Below are 22,516 nucleotides of genomic sequence, written 5' to 3' on the forward strand. Positions count from 1 at the left end.
CCCTGGTGAACTCCTGCTGTTTTTGCTCGACATTCAAGCGCCTCTGTCTTAAACGATGTACACACAAAAACATTACCTGTCCCCTGGTGGGGCACCCTGCTGTGCTGAGATCAGCACTGACAGACAAATGCTGTTCTAGCTTTGGTGGCATCATTTGTCACACACAGGGGTTTAAAGAGTCACAAGGATTTTGTATATTTTTTCATGCGACCCTTTCTGTTGTGTACGTTAGCAGATCCAAACTCACACAGTGTTACAATTGATGAATTTTTGTTGCAAGCACAAATTTGGACTCATCCACACAAATAAGACGCCAAGCAAATTATATAATAATAATAATAATATTCTGCAGGCTAAATCAGGATGTGTGTGTGTGTGTGTGTGTGTGTGTGTGCGTGCGTATTTGAAAAACTGATAGCCACCCAAATAGTACAACTATATCTTGTAAATCCCTTGCAGCACGAGCCTAATTGAAATTAACGCGTCTTTGTTTAGTGCCAGGTTAGAAATTTACATATTTCTCTCAAATAATTTCCATTTTATAATACCTTTAGATAAATGGTGAGATTACAACACAATAACAACTGCAGGGCACTGTTGCATCGCTCTGCTCTTTAATGAATTCATTCATTAAAAGGAGCAATTTTAATATAAAAACATTCATTTGATTGGCAGCACTTAGGAGAAACAAACAAAAACACTTCCTACATCATTCTAAGCTGTCATATGGTCTATCCAGTGTTTTTCTCTCCTGCTCCTGCATTCCTGCATATATATATATATATATATATATATATATATATATATATATATATATATATATATATAGTGTCACTGCTTCAATCCCATCTGATTTCAGTGAATGTTTCATTATGAGCCTTCTGCAGAGCTTGATGACGACCATTGAATCAGATGGTTTGGAGAGGGGTGACATCTAAAACGCCACTCGTCTACTGTACAACAGCTTGATCTGGAAGACTTTCAGGCTAGTTTGAACTACATATTGTGTGTACATTTTCGTCTACAGTTAGATGAATCTCCCTCACCTCTAAAATTAAAATGGCCTCTTGCACATGTATATTCCCCAAAGCCAGCAGGTTAGATCGCGATAACGGAGGAGTTTTGTTACCAAACACCACCAGTTGGGTGCCTTAGGAGGCACGGATAACACTGTTTACTGGTTGTTGTAGATTTTCTACCTTTTGAGCAAAGACAAATATATTTTTACAGTTCTTGTGCACAAACTGCCCACTTATCAATGTATACAACATATGTAACATTGAGGAGGGCTTTGGTGTATTTCCATGAATTCCACAATAACAAAATGATTACAGTGATTATACACGCAAAATCCAGAGGTGATAATAACCAAACTCCTCCCTCCCTCATCATCAGCATCATCATTTTTATAACCATAGCCAACATCGGGTGAGGAGAGAGACAGATGCTGCCCAGCTCCCATCATTGCTACTATCATGACGGGGTGTCAAATCCACATCGGCACAGGTTATTTACAACACCAGCGCTGCATGATTGACAACATTTGAAATAGGCAATCACAGGGAAGAGCAGGGCCGACAGAAACAGGTCACCGTATCTCTTACAGCAGTTGTACAGCAGCGCGTGTTGTTATGCTGCTTAAGAGCAGGTTTCCCTTAATGTCCCTGCCACTTGTACTCCTCCCTCTCCTTTCCGCTAAACCAAGTGTTTGTGGTCACAGTCCTTCATGTGCACAAATCAGAGTCCGGTGGGACACAAATGAGGTTGCACTTCACACAAAAAGCAGTCTTTTTCTTTTTAATGGCATGAATTAAGCAAGTTATTGCTGCTCGTCCTTTGAATTGCTATGGCAAATAACATTTGATTTGCTCAGGTTACAAAGACAGGATGTGGCTTGAATTACACAAAGGATGCGTTTCTCATTTCTTACTGCTGGGCATTGAAGCAGAGAGCAATCGGCCCCTTGACTTCTCATGATATCTGATACATGAGATCATGAGACACTGAAAAGCCCTCCACTTCTGGGTTTGCAGGAAGAAAAAAAAACCTCAGATAATGTTAGTATGATGACCATTTTAATTACCATTCCTTCAGTTTGTTCAACCCTCAACATGGATGCCATTCATTATCAGCCAGTTTCAAAGATGTCACCAGTATGACCCAGCGGAACAATCTGACACAGCAATCCATCACAAGCAAAGGACACGACACTGTCAGTTTCAGACGAATGCATCTGTCGCTGAGAAGATAACTTACTGAACTCAGAATTCCTTCAGCTGCAGGAGGAGATTGAGACAGACAACGACCTTGCACCAGAGCTGTTAGGCACTGGTGCCCGGTGGCTATAATTGCCTGTCAGGCAACAAACATGTGCTTTGACTGAGTGGTCGGACGGCCTAATCCAGGTGTTTGCAGTGTCAGTAAGGGCACTGCTAAGTGTTCTGATGAAGAACACACTCTGGCCATTGTGTCCCGTATTTCAAACTCATCGGCTGGACCCATATTCACTGAACTGCATGTAAATGGACAGATTCTCGTCAGCCCTGTTCATCATGCATCCTCCTTCAGTGCCACATTATTAACTGACAATACATCAGCATAGAAGGTGATGTTCATCAATGATGTTTATTTGTTAATGTGAGAGACGATACTTTAAAGGTTGAAGCATTTAATTACTCCTTACTTTCTTGTTCAAAAAGTGATGAATGATAGATGGCGTTATGGTGATGGAGGTAGAGAACACCATCCAGAAGTCCACGTTCCATGAAGGTTTTAATTTGTTTGAGACTGTAATATCATCTTATATACCCAAGATGTGTGAACTTGAACAAACAAAAAAAAATGTAATTAACTGAAGCTTTCCTGGGAACTCGGCTGCATTAAAACACACTGCAAATGTGAAGGTAATGAAAGATGCAACACATTTCTATTTTTCGTCTCACCTCCTTCATTGGCTTCAAATTCAAAATGTTGCAATATCATTTGCTCCCTTGCCAAAAGTGAGTCTTAAGTCTGTACGCTGACTATGCAGCTGGAAGCAACATGCCGTTTTGTATGTCTCATCGGTTTAATGCACAAATCTTACTGTGGTTTTGCACGGATGTTGTGCTCAGTTGTGTCTCGGCTTGGTGTTGGGATCTCTGGGAGTGTATAGAGCATGCAAGTGGTTGCTGTACTCAGTAGCAAAAAAGTGTCTTTTTATCACTCTAATGAGGACGTTTTAGTGTTCATACTTGAGCTACATATATATTTAAAATATTTGACATGTTGTAAATGATTTCTGAGTTTTCCATTTCCATCTTATATCCTGGAGGTCTTTGTACAGGGTCAGTCCTCTAGTGATGTGAATTATAATAGTAGGTGGTATTTCCACTTATCAAAGCTTCATGCATGTCTCTCTTCAGCTGCTGTGTCTCAGTGAGGCCTTGCTGGTTAACTGAGCGAGGAAGAGAACTGTAAACTCATCTGAAAAAGGAAAAGGCTTCTACTCACCAAATACAGCTCAACCTTCTCTGCCTCCTGCTCTAATCTGAGGTTGTTGCATCATAAGATTATTTTGGAGTGTTACTCTTTTAATGAAGCGGAGCTCTGCAGTGACATTAACGCTCTGACCGACCCTTTCACCTCGCTTGTTCTGGGCCACGATGACTGCATTTATAGACTCTCTGACCCTGGAGGTGGCACACACTTGACATCTGGAACAGTGGACATATGGTCCATCTCGCCCAGTCTCTACCTCGTGTGTCAGCACTTTTATATGCTAGGTGAAGAAATGAATTAACTTTCACACACACACACACACACACACACACACACACACACACTCAACATAATTAATTCCTGGCCCTCCATAAGTCAATCTCGGTGAAGTCTCGTCCTTATATCAAAGAGTATCAAAGGATTTCAAGGTAAGCTCATATTCAGATATCAGACTCCAGAGTGTCTGGGCGTCTGGCCTGAACAAAAGTCAGTTTATGACGAAGTGATTAGAATACAGCCACTGAACAAGGTTCCCCGCTGCAGGCAGAGGAAATGAGAAATCAAGTTGTACATTATGCTACAGGTTAAAGGCAGAGATAAAACTGTTGGCTTTTAGACTTCAGAGGAAGGGCAAGAGGAGAGGAGCTGAGGAGCATTCAAGTGGTGCAAGAGTGAGAGGGGACTTGCTGAAGGTGGGTTCTCTGAACACACTCGATGTTCAGTGTGGTGGCAAAAAAAACAGCACAAGCGGGAGAACAGCAACAGTTTGAAAAAAACCCAGCAACAACAGTACAATAATTAAAATGGATATGTTATCAAAAGGTTAAATCACCAATTCAAAACGTAACAAAACTGTTGGGCTTTATAATGATTTCATTTGAAAAACTAATTTTCGTATTTAAAAAGCACTTTTACAAAGTTCATCGCATGAATTTGCGAAGGTGGCACATTGACTGCCCAAAATATGTTTTTTTTACACAATGGCAATCATCTGAAAATGATTTTAATCGATGAGGGAGCTTCATTAAACTGTGACTCATTCTAAAAGAATAATTGCAGTATTGTGTGTAAGAAGCACCAGCAGTGTGTGAGTGGGACTAACTGATTGTTCCTCATGTGTGACAGTAATGAAAGCTTGCATACTAAAATTGCTGCCGCCAATTAATCCATGCATTTATTGAATAATTGAATTGAGTAATGACCTGCAATTTTAACTTTGCTTTAATTTCACTTTTGAGAAAGAATACATAAAAATTGTAATATAACCTGAATATCTCATGTGTCATAAAAACTTCGAGCTTCACAACAGATACCGCGTTTGGGGCAAGACTTGTGTCAGAGCATTGTCTCTCTGCTGTAAAAAAGACATTTTTAAAAAAAACAATTTTTTATATTTATATATAAGTTAAACATAATAAATGGAAAAAGATGTTAAACGGAATAAAGTTAAGCCCCTCTTTGTCATTTAGACAAAGGCTACAAGGGGAAATCTGTTGGTTTTGTGGACAGAATACGACAGCGTTGGAGTTGAAAAACTGTGGATTTTATATGCTTATGGAGAGCCCAACACTACTAGACAACACAGAGGGAAGGACGGTCTCCAGCTTTTCCTCAGGGGGACTGTTTCCGTGTTTGGCTCACTGCGAGGAACGTGATTTGGATCTACATTGCACCGAAATGCATAAAGACAGGTGCCCCAGTAAAGAACACAGCCAAAATCAGCTGTGGAGAGCCAGAACAGCTGCAGGTGGTGACTTTATGTGCTGCTTGTTTGTTATGTACTTGCTTCCCTTCTTTTCATTCAAGCCCTGTCTCTCCCTGTCTCTCCGCTCAGTGCTGGGTGGTGTGGAGTCACGTGGTGTGCTGAGGAAGATCAGTGACATGCTGGAGGTGATTCTGAAGAGGATGGACAGCCTCTCCAAACTTGACAATACCTCCATAGCTGATGCAAGACGCCTGGATGAGCTCAGCTCTGCCATTAACAAGTAGGCCTTTTATTTTTTTTTCTCTTCTTTTGGCATTTGCTTTGACTGATGCTTACAGGGACAACCCCTCTTTATGGAACTGAACTCGAAAAAGGTGGGAAATTACACGAGACAAAGAAGAGCATGACAATATCTGGACGTTTTGTCTTTAGCAGCAGTAAATCTACTGGATCCTATGTTACACTTATAGGTAGATATACCGTTTGTGTTGGGAGACACTGAATCAAAAAAACAAAACAAAAAAACAAGTGAATCTTATAATTTGAATTTAAATGGTTTAACTTAAATAGCTGCACGAAAACATTCAACCTAACGGTGAAATCTAAAATCGATTCTATTTGATTGTGAATGGATCCCAAACTGTATTCACTTCTCACATTGAATTCTTCAGTATTTTTTACTAGATTACTGAGACACAGTTGTTCAGGACGAAGATTCGCAGAGCTCCTTTTCACAAAGCTTTTTGTAACTTTTTTCATCTCAAGAAGATGAAGAACTAGAGGGAGATACACAGTCCTAAAGTGTTTTCTCCATTCAATGCCAACACTGTAGTTTGATGTCTTGCCACTTCAGAGAAATGTGCATTTCTCTTCACGCTGCTGTTCTTTCAAATGGATCGTTCCTTTCACTTCTCTGGGCATGAAACTCCAACCTGAAGCTGTCAGTTTTGCACGGCTGTCACACCAGTGTTTACTACAAACGTGCATATAACTACACTCTGGACTTTAGATGCGGTGTGAAGGACAGATACTGCTGGCCCTTGCTACCTGCTGCTGTCATATTTTACAATCAACACACCTCACGTACGCTCTGCTAGGATACATTTCCCATAATGCAAACCCTCCCTGACATCTCCTCAAAATCCACATTCAGAAATGACTGTTCACCTTTCTCTCTGTTTCCAAACCACAAATGTAGCAAAATAACTGTGATGATCTTATTTTCCATAACCTCTTTAGTCTTTACTTTCCATCACTTTTGGAAATTCCTGGCTGTTTTCTGCTAAATCATCGATGCAAGCAGACACGTCTGTGTGTTGTGTGACCTTGGTGCTACTGATGCTATCAAACTACTCCTCTCCTTGACCTGCGTGTACCAAAACATCCCATCTGTGTTTTCTATCATCCTGACTCCTTCCATTTCCACATAGACAGACTAAAGCCGGTGTAACAGAAGTGATGTGATGCACACGGACATAATTTCCCTCCCTTCCTCCCTTGTTAAATGATCCTGGATAACATTCAGGTTTAGATCTGCTCAGAGGCACTAGAGCGGAAGGATGGCACAATTAATACGGCCTGGCGTTGCTGTTAACTGCAATCAATGTCTAGTAATGGGCTATTTAATGTGGAGGAAGCTATTCTACTCATAGGCCAAGTTCCCTGCTAAGGATGTAACTGTCTGTTGTTAGGGGCCCCGGTGCCTGCATGTGTTACTGAAACAGAAATCAACATCCAGTTATTGCCTGGAAGAGATTATCATCAGGGTCCGAAAGAATCATTTTCACGTGTCTTTTCTGGTTAAAATATGGCTAACTTTCAATATGAAACGTTCGACTAGCTGTTTCCAATCTAATTTAGAAAGGAAATGAGCATCCTCTTCGGGGGTGCGAACTCTTTGGATTATTCAAGATGTTATTTGACATTTTTGTTGTTAGTTTATATGGTTTGGTGGTTAAATTCATCCTCTTGAACTTGTAATCAGCATCAAAATCTATTAAATATGATATTTTGTACTGAATGCAACGAGAGTCAAAGTATTTCAAGTAAGCACAGATTATTAAAAAGCAATCTACAATAAGGCTTATTATTTTACCGTGGAATAGAAGAATGTAGCAGCATTTAAAAGTACCTCTACTGTTGATCTACATTTGCAAAGATGCATGCAATTAGTGGGTTGAGTGTTGTGATTTTTGTTTGACAAGGGGCGGGTGGATCTGTGTCGATCACTTGGTCACACTCGTTTGTAAGGAGCAGTGATGTAGAAATCAACAGCATCCAAACTGGAGGTAAAGTTTTGATGCTGAAAATGAAGAAGTCATCAAAGATGAAATGACCATCGTACAGTAGGTGATCAATTTATGTCCTGTTGGGGATCCTCCAAATAAGCAAGAGCCACCACCGAGTAAACATTGTGTTCATGGTCAAAATAGTATGATAGGAGGGTTTAGTCAGGGTGCCAGAGGAGCGCAGGGGGAAAGCTCTCAGCCACTAACTCACAGACCCAGAGTTAATCCCCTGCAAGCAGTACTTTCAGCCTGGCTGGTCACCTCATCAAACACAACCGGCATTCAACCATTACTGACATTTTTCATTGCTGTGGTGAGTTTGAGAGTAAATTTATCATTTTAGATTGCTTTTATTGAAGCCTTTCAGTTATATTGCTTCCTCCTTATGTGAAAGGGACATTTAAAATTTTTGTTGCACTACCTGAAAAAGTATGACATTATTTTATCTTCAAGAACATGTAAAAAGCGACTAAAATGTCTAAATGAAGAGTTCAAGGATCTTCGAAGATGGTTGTGAAAAGCAATCGAAGGCCTCTAGTCTCATCAGTGCAGACTTGATGAATGCATCATGAGCAATAAACATCAAACTCACACCCGACATCATTCAGCATCCTACAGAAAGCCTTTCCCAACCTGAGAGATTTGCACACACTACGTTCTGCTCCATGAAGTTCGCCTGACTTTGTTTTTCTCCTTGGAAAGTAGTTCACATCCAGTGCAGTACTCTGAGTAATATGAAACCACAACACATACCAAGACGCAAAGAAAACACATCATTTTCATTTCTTAGTAGTGTTTGGTTATGACTGAATAGATTGTTGGAGCAAAGTAGGCGATGAGTGACAATTTTGATTCAGGAAGTGAAATGAAAATGATATTGGTCAAGGGAAACACACCAGCGCGCGCACACAGACACACACACACACACAACCAATATGTTCTTGATGATGCTCCTTTGATGACTCCTCACTGAAAAAGGAGAGTAATCTGTATTTAACGAGTCTGCGTTTGTGTGTAATAGCTGCAAGTGCATGCGTGCATGTCTGTGTGTGTGTGTGTGCGTGTGTGTGTGCGTGTGTGTGTGTGTGTGTGTTAGTTGACTCAAGGCACACTTGTTAAAACCAGTCTGGGCATGAGACCAGGGCACAGGAGCTTGACTGAGCACATAGCCTACAGGATTAATGGACATTGGACACACACACACACACACACACACACACACACACACATACACACACACACACACACACACACACACACACACACAAGGGATGACGTAGCAGTCTCTTCAGTCCAGTTATTTTCATTCCATCACTAGATCCCTCTTCCTTCCTTCTAGCCTCTATGTCTTACCTCGCTGCGCTATGCTTCTTCTTTCTTTATCCCTGTACTCGTCTTTACTGTTTTTTTCTCTGTACTTTTTCTCTCATTTTCTGTGTTTCTCTTCCCCCAAGCTCTGAGAATGGGTCATAGTGTATTCTCTGACATGTATTTCTTGTGTATGAAAAAACAACTTAAAATGACCTAAATTTACACCCCCTCGCCTGCGCGGTGATGGTGCGTTGGTGCTAGTGGAGGAAACTCAAATTACTTCAGTATATTTGCTCTGTTTGTTGAGAGGTCATTGCAATTTATGGATGTTGTACTTTGTTTTACTAGTTCACTGTTATTCATCCTACTGTATGCTATACTTTTGTTTGCGTGTTCTATGTAAGCTAGCTGCATCTGACCATTTATTCAGTGTAACGAACAAAGCGAGTTCGCTTAATATGAGCCTCTCTTTACTTTCCTCACTCAAAACAAGGAGAAAAAAAAAGACAGAAATCTGAGCGATTGGCCGGAGCTGGGGTGGAGATAGAGGGAGTGAAAAATAGAGAGGTGTCCAGGATGTCACTGAATGCCCCTGCTATCTGATTGGCCGCCTGGATTTCATTTGGTGCCAGTTTTAATTTTGTTTTAATGAACATCTTATTGATTGAGACTTTCTTCAAATCCACCAGCCACAGCTTTGCCAGATTGCTCAGGTTTTTTTTTTTTTTTTTTTTTCCCTATTTTGGCTAATTAAGATCACATTTAATCAGAAGGAACAGTTTTGTGCTGTTCCCTTACTTACTTTTTTTTGTGTGTTATTTTGTGTATTTTATTGATTGATTAATTTTCCGGCAATGCATGTTCTGGGGAGGTTTGATCATGTTTGGGCTGGAAATGAGTCAATTTGACTTCATGATTTGAGCACACTGGCTGGTGAGGAGTAACAGACATAGAGGAGGAGTGGAGAGATGAAAGAGTTTAAAATGGACGGGAAAAATGTGGAGACATAATTTAATGTTGGACGCATGTATGGAGAGAGGAATATAGGAGGGAGACAAAGGAACAGAGAAGAAAAGGAAGCTGACCGCAAGGACAGAGGAGAGGCACGTTTATTTATATAGACCACGTCATACACAGAAGTCATTCAAGGTGTGTTCGAGGTGAAAGATGAATAGGCTCAGTTTCAATTTAAAAATGGCTACAGTTGAGACACATTTTAGTTCTAAATCAGGGAGTAGACAGGATAATGGCTAAATACACTTGAAATGATCAAGAAATGCTCATTAATAAACAGTTTTTTTGTTTTCCTTGACATTCTTGCTCTTAGCATTCCATTGAGCCTGTATATTGCAGCTTTAATCTGATTCATATGCATTACTCTCCAGCAGGAAAATAATTTTAATGTGCACTGAAATGGTTCTTGCTAACCCATTTTTGATCTCATAAAAATGCCAAAATAATTGATTCCTTTTTCTAGGGGTTTGGGGCGAATTGACTCTCATAGTCACTGCAATTCCCTCTTAAATATCAGTAATGAGACAAATGTATTACCCAGATCTCAACATTATAATCACCACCAACAAAAGACTTGGCTGTTGGCTCAGTGCTGTGCCAAGTTGACGGTAAATGATGGAAGTTTCAAAGTTAGGCAGCTGGAGTTTACTGAGGACGGATGAGCAACTGCAAACACATACAACCTGACTGGTTCTCTGTGATTTAAAGAATGCAAAGTTGGAGGGGAATACGGCCGCTCTCAGCCAAAATGCTTTTGGAAGACAAGAGACGTGAGAAATCATATTAATGCTTCCACCGGATACAAAAAGGACGAAGCAGATCCCAGACCTATGCTGGTTGTACCTACAAGGATGCTTCTACAAGCACACTTGTGCTTCTGTTCTTGCTGGCCTCCAAGTTGATTCTTTTTCCCCATTTTGAAATAGATATATCTGTTTATTTTGATAAAAGACAAAATATATTTTTAAATTAGGAAAAAGGCAATAGAATTAAAAACAAAGACGGATCTCTTAGTGGGGTCCATAGCTATTTCTACCCCTAAATTTGTCAGAGCCCCATCCCCTCAACACCAAGCTCATTTTTCAATATAACTGAAACCCTTTGTATGCGGCTTTAGCAGGGAAAGGAACAAATGGAAGAAATCCAGCCGAGGTCAAACATGCATTCACAGAAAATCGTGCGCACACACTGGGTGAGAGTCTCATCTCTGCGTGAGCTTCATTGGTGCTGACATACTCCCGTGTAGCGGCGAATGGGACTTGATGTCTGAGGGCCAGCCTGCAATTCGCCCACAGGGCAGCTACTCATTAGAAAGGAAGATGGGGGGATATAACAAGGGAGGGAGGAAGACAGAGGGAAAACAAAGAGCCTGAGAAAATGAGAGAGGGAGTCAAAGCAGAGGAAAAATGATGATAGTTAATTCACTCCATTGTACTTTGCTGTGGACAAGAGGGGAGATTGGTAAGTCACCCCTCGGGCTAATGCTCTCCCACGATCACTGTGCTAGCCTAGCTTTACCTATTTCTCCTCCCTTAAGCACCCATCTGAGCTCTGTCAATAACAACCTTTATGCCAGGAGGCCTCCCCCTCAGAAGCACTCAAGTCAATGTCAAAGCAAGCATGGGTAGTCATTTGATTTCATTTTACATGCTTGCACTCACTCAATCATTATGAGCAAAGATGGCAATGTTCCCCTAACCTATGTTTGTTTTCCTCTCTCGGGACAAATAATGACTCAGTGTGTGCGTGCGTGTGTGTGAAAATTGGCGGTGGCATTAGCACTGTGGAGTGCGATGTTTTAACACCAGGACATGGGTTGGAATAAATGGACATCAGCCAAATACACATGCTGACACCTTGTCAAGAGTCTCCACTGTGTCTGTTGGTGGGACGCTGCCAGAACGCTCCTCCTCCCTCAAGACGATCAGCCACTTAAGATAAGAGAAGGAGAATATAAGAAGACATTTTCATTTTCTACACTTAGATACCCTCCCACTGCATTATTTTTTTTCTGACCACTTCCCTTTTTCTTCCTTGATCTACTAGTTTTGTCTCACATTGTTTCATTTTGTTTTCCTCATTTGTAAAAGGCGTTTTTCTACATTGTTAAAATGTCAAAAGGTTCATGGTGAGCAGCATGCACCAGACCTATCCAACATGTATATTCTTTTATGTTTATCATAATTTGTTCTTACCATGATAGACTTTTGGATTTTTTTAATGTAAAATGGAAACATGATCAGTTTGAAGTTAATTTCCAGCACCAACGTATTTCACCTCCATATCTCTGTGTTGTACTAAATGTTAATCTGTCACGCTTTGGGACCAATGATGTCGCTCTGCTCTCAACCAGCTGGTGTTCCACTGGGGCTGGGCAAAAAAAAATCAATTCATCAATATATAATGCAATTGTTTCCAATTAAATATTGACTTTTGACATTCTGATATCAAGATGTTTCACTCAACTAAACTGTTTTTTTCATACTTGCCCATTACCTTGATCTTCGGGGAAGGAAGGCTGCTAGTATTTTGAGATAAGACACTTATTCTGTATAATTTCCCATATTATCAAGATTTTGGCTAAATGGAAATAAAGGCCAATTTCTAAGCCAAAGCATCTTTTGGGCATTATAATCTGTAAACTGAAGATGTCGCATCAGTGTCTGCCAATTGAGATATATCTGGAAAGACAGTCAAGCTGTGTTGTTGGCCTCCACATGAAGACACAGAGGACCTTGTTTCGTCTCTCTGTTTCTTAACTGAGTGCCCTGTGGCTCTCTTGCTCTGTTTGCTGTGGATAGTTGATCTCCTTCCCGTCATTCCTTGGCTGCTTTTATGGCCCAACACCCTCTGTATTTGTGTTTCTCTCTCATTTCTGTTGCCCTCTGGAGCTTACAGTGCAATGCTTGCCTCTCCTCAGTCTTTTAACAGTTTATTTGCCTTAGTCTTTTCTTTTCATGCCTTGTTTTACATTTCTCTGTCCCTCTGAAGGTGAGATGAGAAGGTCAGCTTTTATGCGAGCTAACTTGCCCTGCTACCGACACAATCGCCCCCCAAGGAGGTTTACATTAACAGTTTTTACCCCCCTTACCAGGGAAAGGTTTTGTCCTGCAGGCTAAATACATTGCATTTGCATAGGTGCAGTTCTATGGCAGCTATAATCCTTTACAGCCTGCTCCATGTACTTACATTAATATTTAATACAATTTTATGTCCTAATATAATGTTGGCTCATTATCAGAGAAAAAAAGGTAATAACTCTCACTAACATGTAGGCTGTTTTGTCTCTCAAAACGGAAATATAATTAGTTCCTTCATCCTCTTTTATTGAGATAACTATTTCAGGGGGCTGCCATGCTGACTGTTAATTTACACTGTCAGAATTTGTTCATTTGTTCCTCTAAATACACACTAATTCAAATGAGAACTGAGGTCCCTGTTGTGTCATGTAGTTATCACATATGAAATGAAGTGGTTCATTTTAGAAAACAAAAGAGAGGTGCGGGGGGGCAAAAAGTAATGCAGTGGTAGTTGAGGGTCACCACCTATAAAAGGCCACAACTCTCAATCAGAAAGCAAGTTTACTGGCCGTGTGAAAGAGTTTGGACATCTTGGGGAAGTATTTCAAAATCAGGGGGATGTGGAACGCGGCACGGTGGTGCAGTGGTCAGCACTGTCGCCTCACAGCAAGAAGGTTCGGGGTTTGAGTCCCGGCTCCATCACAGGGTCTTTCTGTGTGGAGTCTCCATGTTCTCCCTGTTCCTGTGTGGGTTCTCTCTGGTACTCCAGCTTCCTCCCACAGTCCAAAGACATCAAGAGGGGACGAGGCTGATTGATACTCTAAATTGACCGTAGGTGTGACTGTGAGTGTGAATGGTTGTCTGTCTCTATGTGTTGGTCCTGTGATGGACTGGTGACCCGTCCAGGGTGAACCCCGCCTCTCACCTGAAGGCTGCTGGGATAGGCTCCACCCCCCATGACCCTTAATAGGATAAGTGGTAAAAAATGGATGGATGGTGATATGGAACATCAGACTTATCAGCATATTTAAATTCAAGTTTTTAGTTTATGGGTTCATCTACCTGCCGACACTCCACTGTGGTCCCCAATGGTGGGTAATTACATTTCAAACATTCAAACCAATGAAAAGATAAAGGAGTGAAACATGATGAAAGCATCAGTATGAAGAATTAAAAGCTGCTCTATGCTGAGGTTCTGAGGATGAATTTAAACTACTGTAGCGACTTGTAATGAACCACTTAAGGGCGACACACTGTTCTCCAATGGGTCTGAGAGAACAGTGTGTTTGATAGTATCCAAGGTGGAGCTCAGGGTGAGGAAGCCCAGGCTTCAGCTGCTTGAATTGGCAGCCCCAGGAGGTCTTTGGGGGGGTTCCCTTTCTGGTTATTTTGATGGAGAGAGAAGCGAAAACAGTAAAGCACAGGGAGGAGTTCACCCTTAACTCAGTGTCTCTCATTTAAGCGCAGGGCCTGATATATTCAGGTCCAGTATGCTTAATTGAAACCAAGGGACTGAAAAAAGTTTTTTCTTTCAACCAACACCCAACCATGGAATTTTTCTTTTTGATTTGGCAAATCTTAATTTCATGCTAAAAAAACAAAACAAAAAAGCCCATCCACTTCTAAGTTTGGAGACAGCTGTTGGCTGTGAAATGCACATGCCCGGGAGAATGGTGGCTTCCCTGCTGTAGTAAGCATATTAAAGAGGAAACAAACACACTTAGAGATGCTTACAAGTGACACTTACAAAGCTGTTAATGGAGCATGGAGACAGGCTGTGACTTTGATTGCTGTCTCTGTGTACACGTTGTAAAGTATATAAAAAAGGCACCTTCCTGCCATATTTCTTTAGTCTAGCCTTTTTGTCTTATTACAGGCAGCTGCCGTTGATATCATCCTGCAGACCCACATTGAGTGAATAATTCTTATCACATCAATGATGTGTTAATATGCTCCATATGAGGCTTTAATCAGGTTTAATAGCGTTTGCTGTTAATACAAAAGCGAGAGGACACAAAAAAAGCGTACGTTGAAATCGTGTCATTTCAACAGACATCGTGGACCCACTGTGTTATGTGTGGTATGCAAGCTTTGCTTTGCATGATGCAGAACCATCCAATCAGACGCTCTGAAAATATGCAGAGCTACAGCTCACTCATCAACAGATGCAACCTGAGACGGAAACACACAACAACACAATTCCCTCATATCTTTGTCTATGAAGTCTCTCATTTAGCAGAGGAAGTGGCAGTGCAGGTTCTTTTCTATTTCACGCTCCAACCAAGTGTCTACCAATTTGCATCTCTCACTAACACTTCTACATCTGTTGAGATGCAAAAAAAAAAAAGGGAGGGAGGGAGGAAAAGCAGGGAAGGTGTTGCAAGGGACAGACGTAGAAATGTCAGTGAGACAGAAGTGAAAGAGGACAATGTGTAAGTCGAACTGAAATCAAATTCTCTTTTTTCCTACTTCAACATAAACTCTGTTCTGCCAATTACTCATCCTCTGAGAAAATATCAGAAACAAAAAGTGTGAAAAGTATATATTAGATTTAGCTTGAAGATGGGCAGCCTCTTTGAAATCGCTTCAGGAAATTCCATTCTGCTGATGTGGCTGAAGACCATGTACCAATATATAAACTTAATACAATATTTCAGTATGGAAAATTGAAATGTTGCGTTATCTGATGTCTGACAACAAATTCCTAGATTCATCAGTTTGTGTAAAATGACAAACAATCTCGCTCCTCACTATGGTCTGATAAAGGCAGGCAGATAAGTCATGTGACTTTCTCTACTAGAGCAGCAAATCTTTGAAGCACTAAGTTCCACCATCATGAAACACTGTTTAGCATTCTCTAGTATTTAATCACAACTGAAATCTTGGCTGATATCCAATCATGTTAGCCTTAACCGCAAAGTACTAAAATCTGACCACTTTACTTCCACTCTGTCATGATGCAAGGTTTTAGTTTGTGTAAAAATGTAACATTTGAGGACAAAACTGGAGCAGAGGAATCACTATGACTGTTTATCATGGCGCAGTGACTCGTGTTTTGACACACCGCGTCTTCATCAGAGTCCTTTTGACGTTAGTCGTAATAAACTGTCACAGCGGCTCTCCGGCGTCGTCCTTCCCACACAAATGCTCGGTCTTTTTCTGAGAGCGCCAACCTCCGTCTGAGGAGCAGCTGAAGCAGAATAGTTTTTCCAATAACGTATTTATCCTCGAAGGACAATTTGTGAATATTGAGTCAGAGAGCAGCTGCTGCACAACCGGAGAGCCACAGACTCTGAGGAACCTTCCTGTGTGGTCATTGTTCTTCAGTCTTCTTCTGAACTTCAGCACTGATGATCTAATTATATATTGAGGGTGGATTTGAACTGTGTGCCATTTGTAGTTTTAAACCAACACCTGGTCGTGTCACATATCTTTATCTGATGTTGTTTACTCTGTTTATGTTTCGTGTGTCTGCAGGTTTCAACCAGCTGGCCTGGTGGAGAGGATCCAGGCTATTGCCCAGAATGTCTCTAACATGGCAGTCAGGATGGAGCAGATACTACAAAACAGTGTAATGCAAGGAAGAGGTACGGAATTAACCATCATCGCGGTGACATATTGTTACCCTCTTGTGTAAATCTGTCTCTGCATTGTATATGCACTAAATGAGACATAGTGATCATAAATACTCAGAAAAGATGTCACTCTGACAACATCTCATTTCTTTTTTCCCCAGGAAGATGCTTATTTTATATCACGGTGTAGGTCCCTCTTAGGTACAGCAATATGTAAAACTGTACAGTATAATCAAAATACAACAATAAAAACAGGCAGATCTCAAATAAAGAGGAAATGTAAATAAGTATGTGGGGGGAAAAGACTACTGACAAAATGACAGCTCTCCATCCGTAGGGCAATAAGTGTCACTGAGTGGTGTCGTGAATCTGAAATGTATATGGATCATCTATACTATCACCTTTGTAGTCTCTTTCTAAGCATAAGTTGTTTCTATGATGACAAATTCATTGGAAAAATATGTGTACCTGTTAGCAATTGATCCTTGTGTAAATGCGTTCTGGTGACAGAGATATTGGCAGCAGAAATGTTGAAGCCAGGGAACCGAAGCCAGAGTCTATGACGTCCAAATGAGGGAATATCTTTAGAAAGATTGATGGTGGTGCTCGTCAGCTACGGCAATAAGAAAAAGACTCAATAGAATATTGATTTTATATTAATGAATTGAATGCTAACCGCCATGAAAGCACAAACCACATATGCAATGTTCTTCTGAGTTAACAAGCTCAAAGAATCCTCCCCATGGCTCATCAGCAGCCTATCACATCCCTTCATTGGCAGCCTGGTACGCGACACAAAATAAACATCATTTAATAGGGTTGCTGTTTGGTTGGGCCGTCAGCTTGTGATGATGCAGAAAAGTGTAAATGATCCAATGAAAGCCCACAATTGAAATTTTTTGATCTTGAAAGGACAGTGTCAGCAGACCAGGAATGCAGTTTTTAGAAATCTGTCTGATAAAGTTGATAAATTGAAGCCTTTTCTTCATAGCTTTTATTTAAGTAAGTCACGGACAATTATGGATAATTATTGATGCGAACTTAAATAAAATATTCAGTTATGATATTTTTTCCACTATATTTATTGATAAATAGATTCTACACGTTTTTTGTTTCCTTCTGTTTGTCTTTATATGTATCTCTTTAAAGAACCCCCCCACACACACACACACAGTCTCATTACATTTCATTGATTTAACAAATGGTTTCATCCAGTGCATCTCAGGTGATTAATTAAACAATATGCCTACAATAGTAACCTTCCAATATTGAGTAGCCATGTATGTGAACAATCTATCAATGGGACAAAGCTATTTTAGCAAAACAGACATGATTCAGATACGTGTTTTTTCAACCTGAGACTAATGATTGTGTGCTCTGCACTTGAAGGGGTGGGGAGATCTTTGTGTTTGAGGACATGATTACAGGGGCAGCGTGGTGGTTCAGTGGTCAGCACTGTCACCTCACAGCAAGAAGGGTACGGTTTCGAACCCAAACACAGGATCTTTCTGTGTGAGTCTCCATGTTCTCCCTGTTCCTGTGTGGGTTCTCTCTGGTACTCCAGCTTCCTCCCACAGTCCAAAGACATCAAGAGAAAGCAGTAGAAAATGGATGGATGGATGGATATGATTACATATTGTTTGTCAGTGTGTTGGGTTCGAACTATTCCACCTCTGCTCGTGAGATTGGGAGAGCTTAAATGATTAATGTTGGTCTTGAAGTTTAGATGCACCCATGCAGTCTTTCTGGCTGCGTTGGAACGTAACTTCAGTTTTTGCAGCTGCAGCGGAACTGAAAATATGCAAAGCTTATGCTAATGAAGATGCCTCACTCATTTCCCCCCTTACACAAATCATTCTTGACACATTGCAAGTACAGAAATGATTGATTTTGTTTGACATCTTCCTCAAAAAAAAAGCTAAACTTGGAACTAGAGAGATTGCAGTAATGTTAAGAGGACCGCAAACCCAGTCAAGGCAGACCCTGGATATGTGCAAACTGGAATGTGGTGATTAATAATGTACAGCAATAACTGTGTATTATATGTGTACTAGTGTTGTTTGCTGATCACTTTAAGATGACAGCAAATAAAGGGGAAACAGTGGAGAGATGAATTTGATATTGCTGATGCTAATAATGCTTAAACAAACACTACATTACATTCTGAGTTTGAAAGAAGTCTAAAACAGCATTTCATCATTTCTTTTTTGTTGCTTGTTTGTTGATTTGTTATGATGTTTCATCTGTGCTAATTTTATCTAGTTGACACAATTTGCCTACCTCAAGTTACCTGGTTGGCTGTGAACAGTTTGCTTAAACAGGTCACGGCTGCAGGGGAAAAATAACATGGCACAGCATCCAAATTATAAACCTGTATTGACGAAATTATAGTAAGATGTCGGATTCATTATTTAAAAATAACAAAACAAAAAAAAACCTCAAAGTCATACAGGAAAGATAAATGTGAGCTTGCTTGTCTTAGTCAAAACTAATCTAGGTATCAGTAGTCATGTTATGCTAACGCAGCATCACTGGTCATCACTGCATGACTCGTGTTTTATTACTTTCATGCAACCCTGTTCTCTGTTGCCTTGCACATTTTAATTTTCAAAACTTGGAGAGTATTTAGCTCGTCACAGTTTTAACCGCACGCCAGAGAAGCCACCGTGATGATTTCCCTCTCCCTCTTATTCCCTCTCCTCCTTTTTCACTTGTGGGTAATTGGCCGACTCTTTACACGAGAATAAATGACCCCCCCCCCCCCCCACACACACACACACACACACACACACACACACACACACACACACATTTATCTGCAGGGATGCACACCAAAAATGAAAACATGGTCTCTTTCTCAAATCACAGATGAATCGAAACACTGCCGGCAGACTTCATTATCATACAGCTCGGCAGCAGTTTATTCATCTTGCGGTCAGTCGTGTGAGAGGCTGGTGAAGAGAGAGAGAAGAGGACAGGGGTAGAATTTCCTGCCCTTCAATTTCTGATGGGGCTTCTATGTTCTATCTTGCAGGGACAGGAGTTACATTTTTATCCCGTTAGGTGACCACATTATGTTGCCACCGCCGTTGATTTACAACTGCTCATATTTTTCAGCAGTGTGTGTGTGTGTGTGTGTGTGTGTGTGTGTGTGTGTGTGTGTGTGTGTGTGTGTGTGTGTGTGTGTTTGAGTTGATGAAGAGAAGCCCCGGGGAAGACTTATGTGGAGAAATGTCTTTTTTTCATTAGGCAAATGGAAACAGACGGAATCTAGAGGGAAGACAAATTTGTTGGTCCTGTGAGAGAAGGGGGTGGGGGCGGTTCTAAGAGGGGCGCGAAATGAAGCTGCATTGGTTACATTTTCCAACAATATTGATCCTTCTCTCTCTCTCTCTCTCTCTCTCTCTCTCTCTCTCTCTCTCACATCTTCTCTTCTTTTCCTAACATCAGCAGCAGAGAGGCAGTTAACTAAGTCAGTGGAGCAATTAATGCATTGAGTCCAGCCTAAGTGAGCAAATGTGGATGCTAGCATAACCCAAGGATGGTTGGCAGCAGGTGGAGTCAGGCTGTGCTGCTTTGTCAGGCCCAGTGATTAGTGTGCACTGCAGTAGATAAGATATGGTGCCATGTTGCAAATGGAAACCACAGGGATTTACAACACATATGGCACACACTGGAAACGATGATATTGAGGTAAAAAGTTTATATTGCAATAAAACATCCACAGGCGATTGAGTGAGCGATACTTTACAGCCTGCTACTTCTAAACAGTGAGCCTGTAGGTCAAAGAAATCCATTTGCTGCAATCATTTTGTGAAAATCAATGGATTAAAAAGAATAAAGGTAGAATTTGAGAGAGGTTTTAACATGTGCCATATGTTGCTAAATGAGCTGGTAGGAGTTCAATGAGCTACAGTAATATTACACTGCTGCTAGAATCGTTATCGTCACTGAGGAGTAAATATTCACATAAAAGCCAGCAAGCCAACAGAATGATGTAGCAGCAATGATTATAGGTAAAAGCTTTACGCTTTAGTTTATTGTAACCCAAGTGTATTCACAAACCATGTAGCAAGGCTTCGTAGAACTTTGACTTAATAATGTTCTCAGAGATATCACCGGGCTTAAATATACTTTTATCATAAATGAAAAACCCCACTAACTTACATGTCAATAATAGTCTTTTTCTGCACTATTCTGTTATTTTTAGGGTTAAACAATCATCAAATACTTTTTCAAGAAAGACAAAAAGGATGAGAAAGTTAACTAGAATTAAAATGGACGATGGGGGGGGGGGTAAAAATAGATGGCCTCCTGGTGTGTTGTTAAGCTTTTTTTTTTTCCTTTTTCCTGAAAGATCTGTCCTTTGTTTGTAACTCAAGGTTATATTTCACTCTGTGTGTCTTCCCAGCGGTGAGAGATGGGACATCCAGCCAGTGTGAAGTACCCAGAGACCCTCGCTTTCCAGAATGTCCTGGAAAAGTAGATGTGAGTGTCATATTTTCTATTTGGTGAAGGTTTTATTTTAAGTGTGTGGTGTCAAAGTGGCTGTTGTGTCATCAGAGGGTTGTTGGATGATCCCCCTCACATCACCCGGTGTGAATGTGTTCTCAAGTTAGCACCGTGCACCCCCCCCCCCCCCCACACACACACACACACGCACTTTACCGAACACGAAGGGGTAAATGTAAATGTGGTGCCAGCACTTTGAGAGATCGGCTGTCTGCAAAAGTGTTTGGGTGGAAGGATTATAGGAGCTAAATGTTGAGAAGTTAGGATATTAATCTACTTTATTCTCACAAAAGAAACCTTTAAACCCCGACAGGGTGTAATGAGGTGAAATGTGGTACATATAAACCACAGAGCCCCAAAATTACAACAAAGATATATTCTATTTTTATACTTTGTTTTAGCTGTTCGTGTTGTTTATAATGTATGTTTCCACTCCCTGTAAACCCTCCAGTGGATGCGAGCACGCTGGACCTCAGACCCTTGCTATGCCTTCTACGGTGTCGACGGTTCGGACTGCTCCTTCCTCATCTACCTGAGTGAGGTGGAATGGTTCTGCCCCCCACTGGTCTGGAGGAACCACAGCAGCCCCCCCACTCAGCATGTCCAACAGGCAAAGCCCCCCAAGAGACAGGTGAGTGAGGGAGTTCACGTAGACGTGCACCTTGAGGCAAACCACAAAGTTAATGATCATCAGAGATCAGTTTCTGTGTTTGCTAAAATAAACAAAGGAATCTTCCCAGAGAGCAAAAGCTGAAGATAGAGTGCCGCAGGAATGATGCAATTTTGTTGGCTAACACAGAAGTTAGCATCACTGTGGACTCCCTCAATCAAAAAAAAAGAAGAGTCGTGGTAAACAAAAGATGGAGACTTGCACGTTTTGTTCAGCAAGACAAACTTTTCAACTAAACACCACTGTGATGATTTTAAGCATGAAAGCAATTCGAAGGCTAACTTACAGCTACTCACGAACGTCAGTTTCGCACTTCTTCGGCTTTCAATGTCTAATGCCGACGGCCTCCTCTGGAGTCTCCTTTAGCCGTATGTTTGCAGCTGCTGTCTTTAAGACATATGAAAAGCTTTGAAATTCACAGGTATTGTATCTCTGGACCTGTTTTATGTTGCTTGGGTGAACCACAAAGCTGATTCATAAAAGCTATTAACTTTGAGACGAGGCAACCAGACATTCAGTCATGCCCCACTTATTACTTATTTCCGGGTTTTTGGACTCACCACGGTTTACTGCTTACACACACTATGTAAATGGAACTGAAACGACTGTCCTTCAAAATAAGAATTATTCCAACAAATGCTTTGTAAGGTTTCTCATTTGAATCCACATTATTTAGCATTAGATATACACAGTGTAGCTAACTTAATTTGAATAAATAAAATGCATTGTTCTTTATTATTCCTCTTCCAAAATGTATTGATGCAGAAGTAACGACCTTATATACACAAAACTCAGTCATGTGATCAGGCTAAATTAAAAGATAAATTCAATTTAGGTCCATGTATATATTAAGTAGAATCCGTTGCAGGACCTTTGCTTCTGTGTCTTTGAAAAGAATCGTGGCATTTTCATTTTGCGCCATTATCTGACATTTTTTCCCC

The 22,516-nt window shown here is 40.8% G+C and overlaps 1 protein-coding gene across 2 annotated transcripts in view; it reads left to right on the forward strand.

The window, feature by feature from the left end:
• LOC147257391 (alpha-1,6-mannosylglycoprotein 6-beta-N-acetylglucosaminyltransferase B-like) overlaps positions 1 to 22,516 on the forward strand; it is a 110,671-nt gene that overhangs the window by 25,874 nt on the left and 62,281 nt on the right. For both annotated transcript variants that reach the window (XM_086211298.1, XM_086211299.1), the window contains exons 3-6: positions 5,315 to 5,465; positions 16,296 to 16,405; positions 20,805 to 20,881; positions 21,357 to 21,536. In XM_086211298.1, coding sequence (XP_086067424.1) covers positions 5,315 to 5,465; positions 16,296 to 16,405; positions 20,805 to 20,881; positions 21,357 to 21,536 — 518 coding nt within the window. The remainder of the gene's footprint in view (positions 1 to 5,314; positions 5,466 to 16,295; positions 16,406 to 20,804; positions 20,882 to 21,356; positions 21,537 to 22,516) is intronic.

This window comes from Aulostomus chinensis, chromosome 8 (genome assembly GCF_037954235.1).
Source record: "Aulostomus chinensis isolate RoL2024-O1b breed Wild chromosome 8, RoL_Achi_v1.0, whole genome shotgun sequence".
NCBI lineage: Eukaryota > Metazoa > Chordata > Actinopteri > Syngnathiformes > Aulostomidae > Aulostomus > Aulostomus chinensis.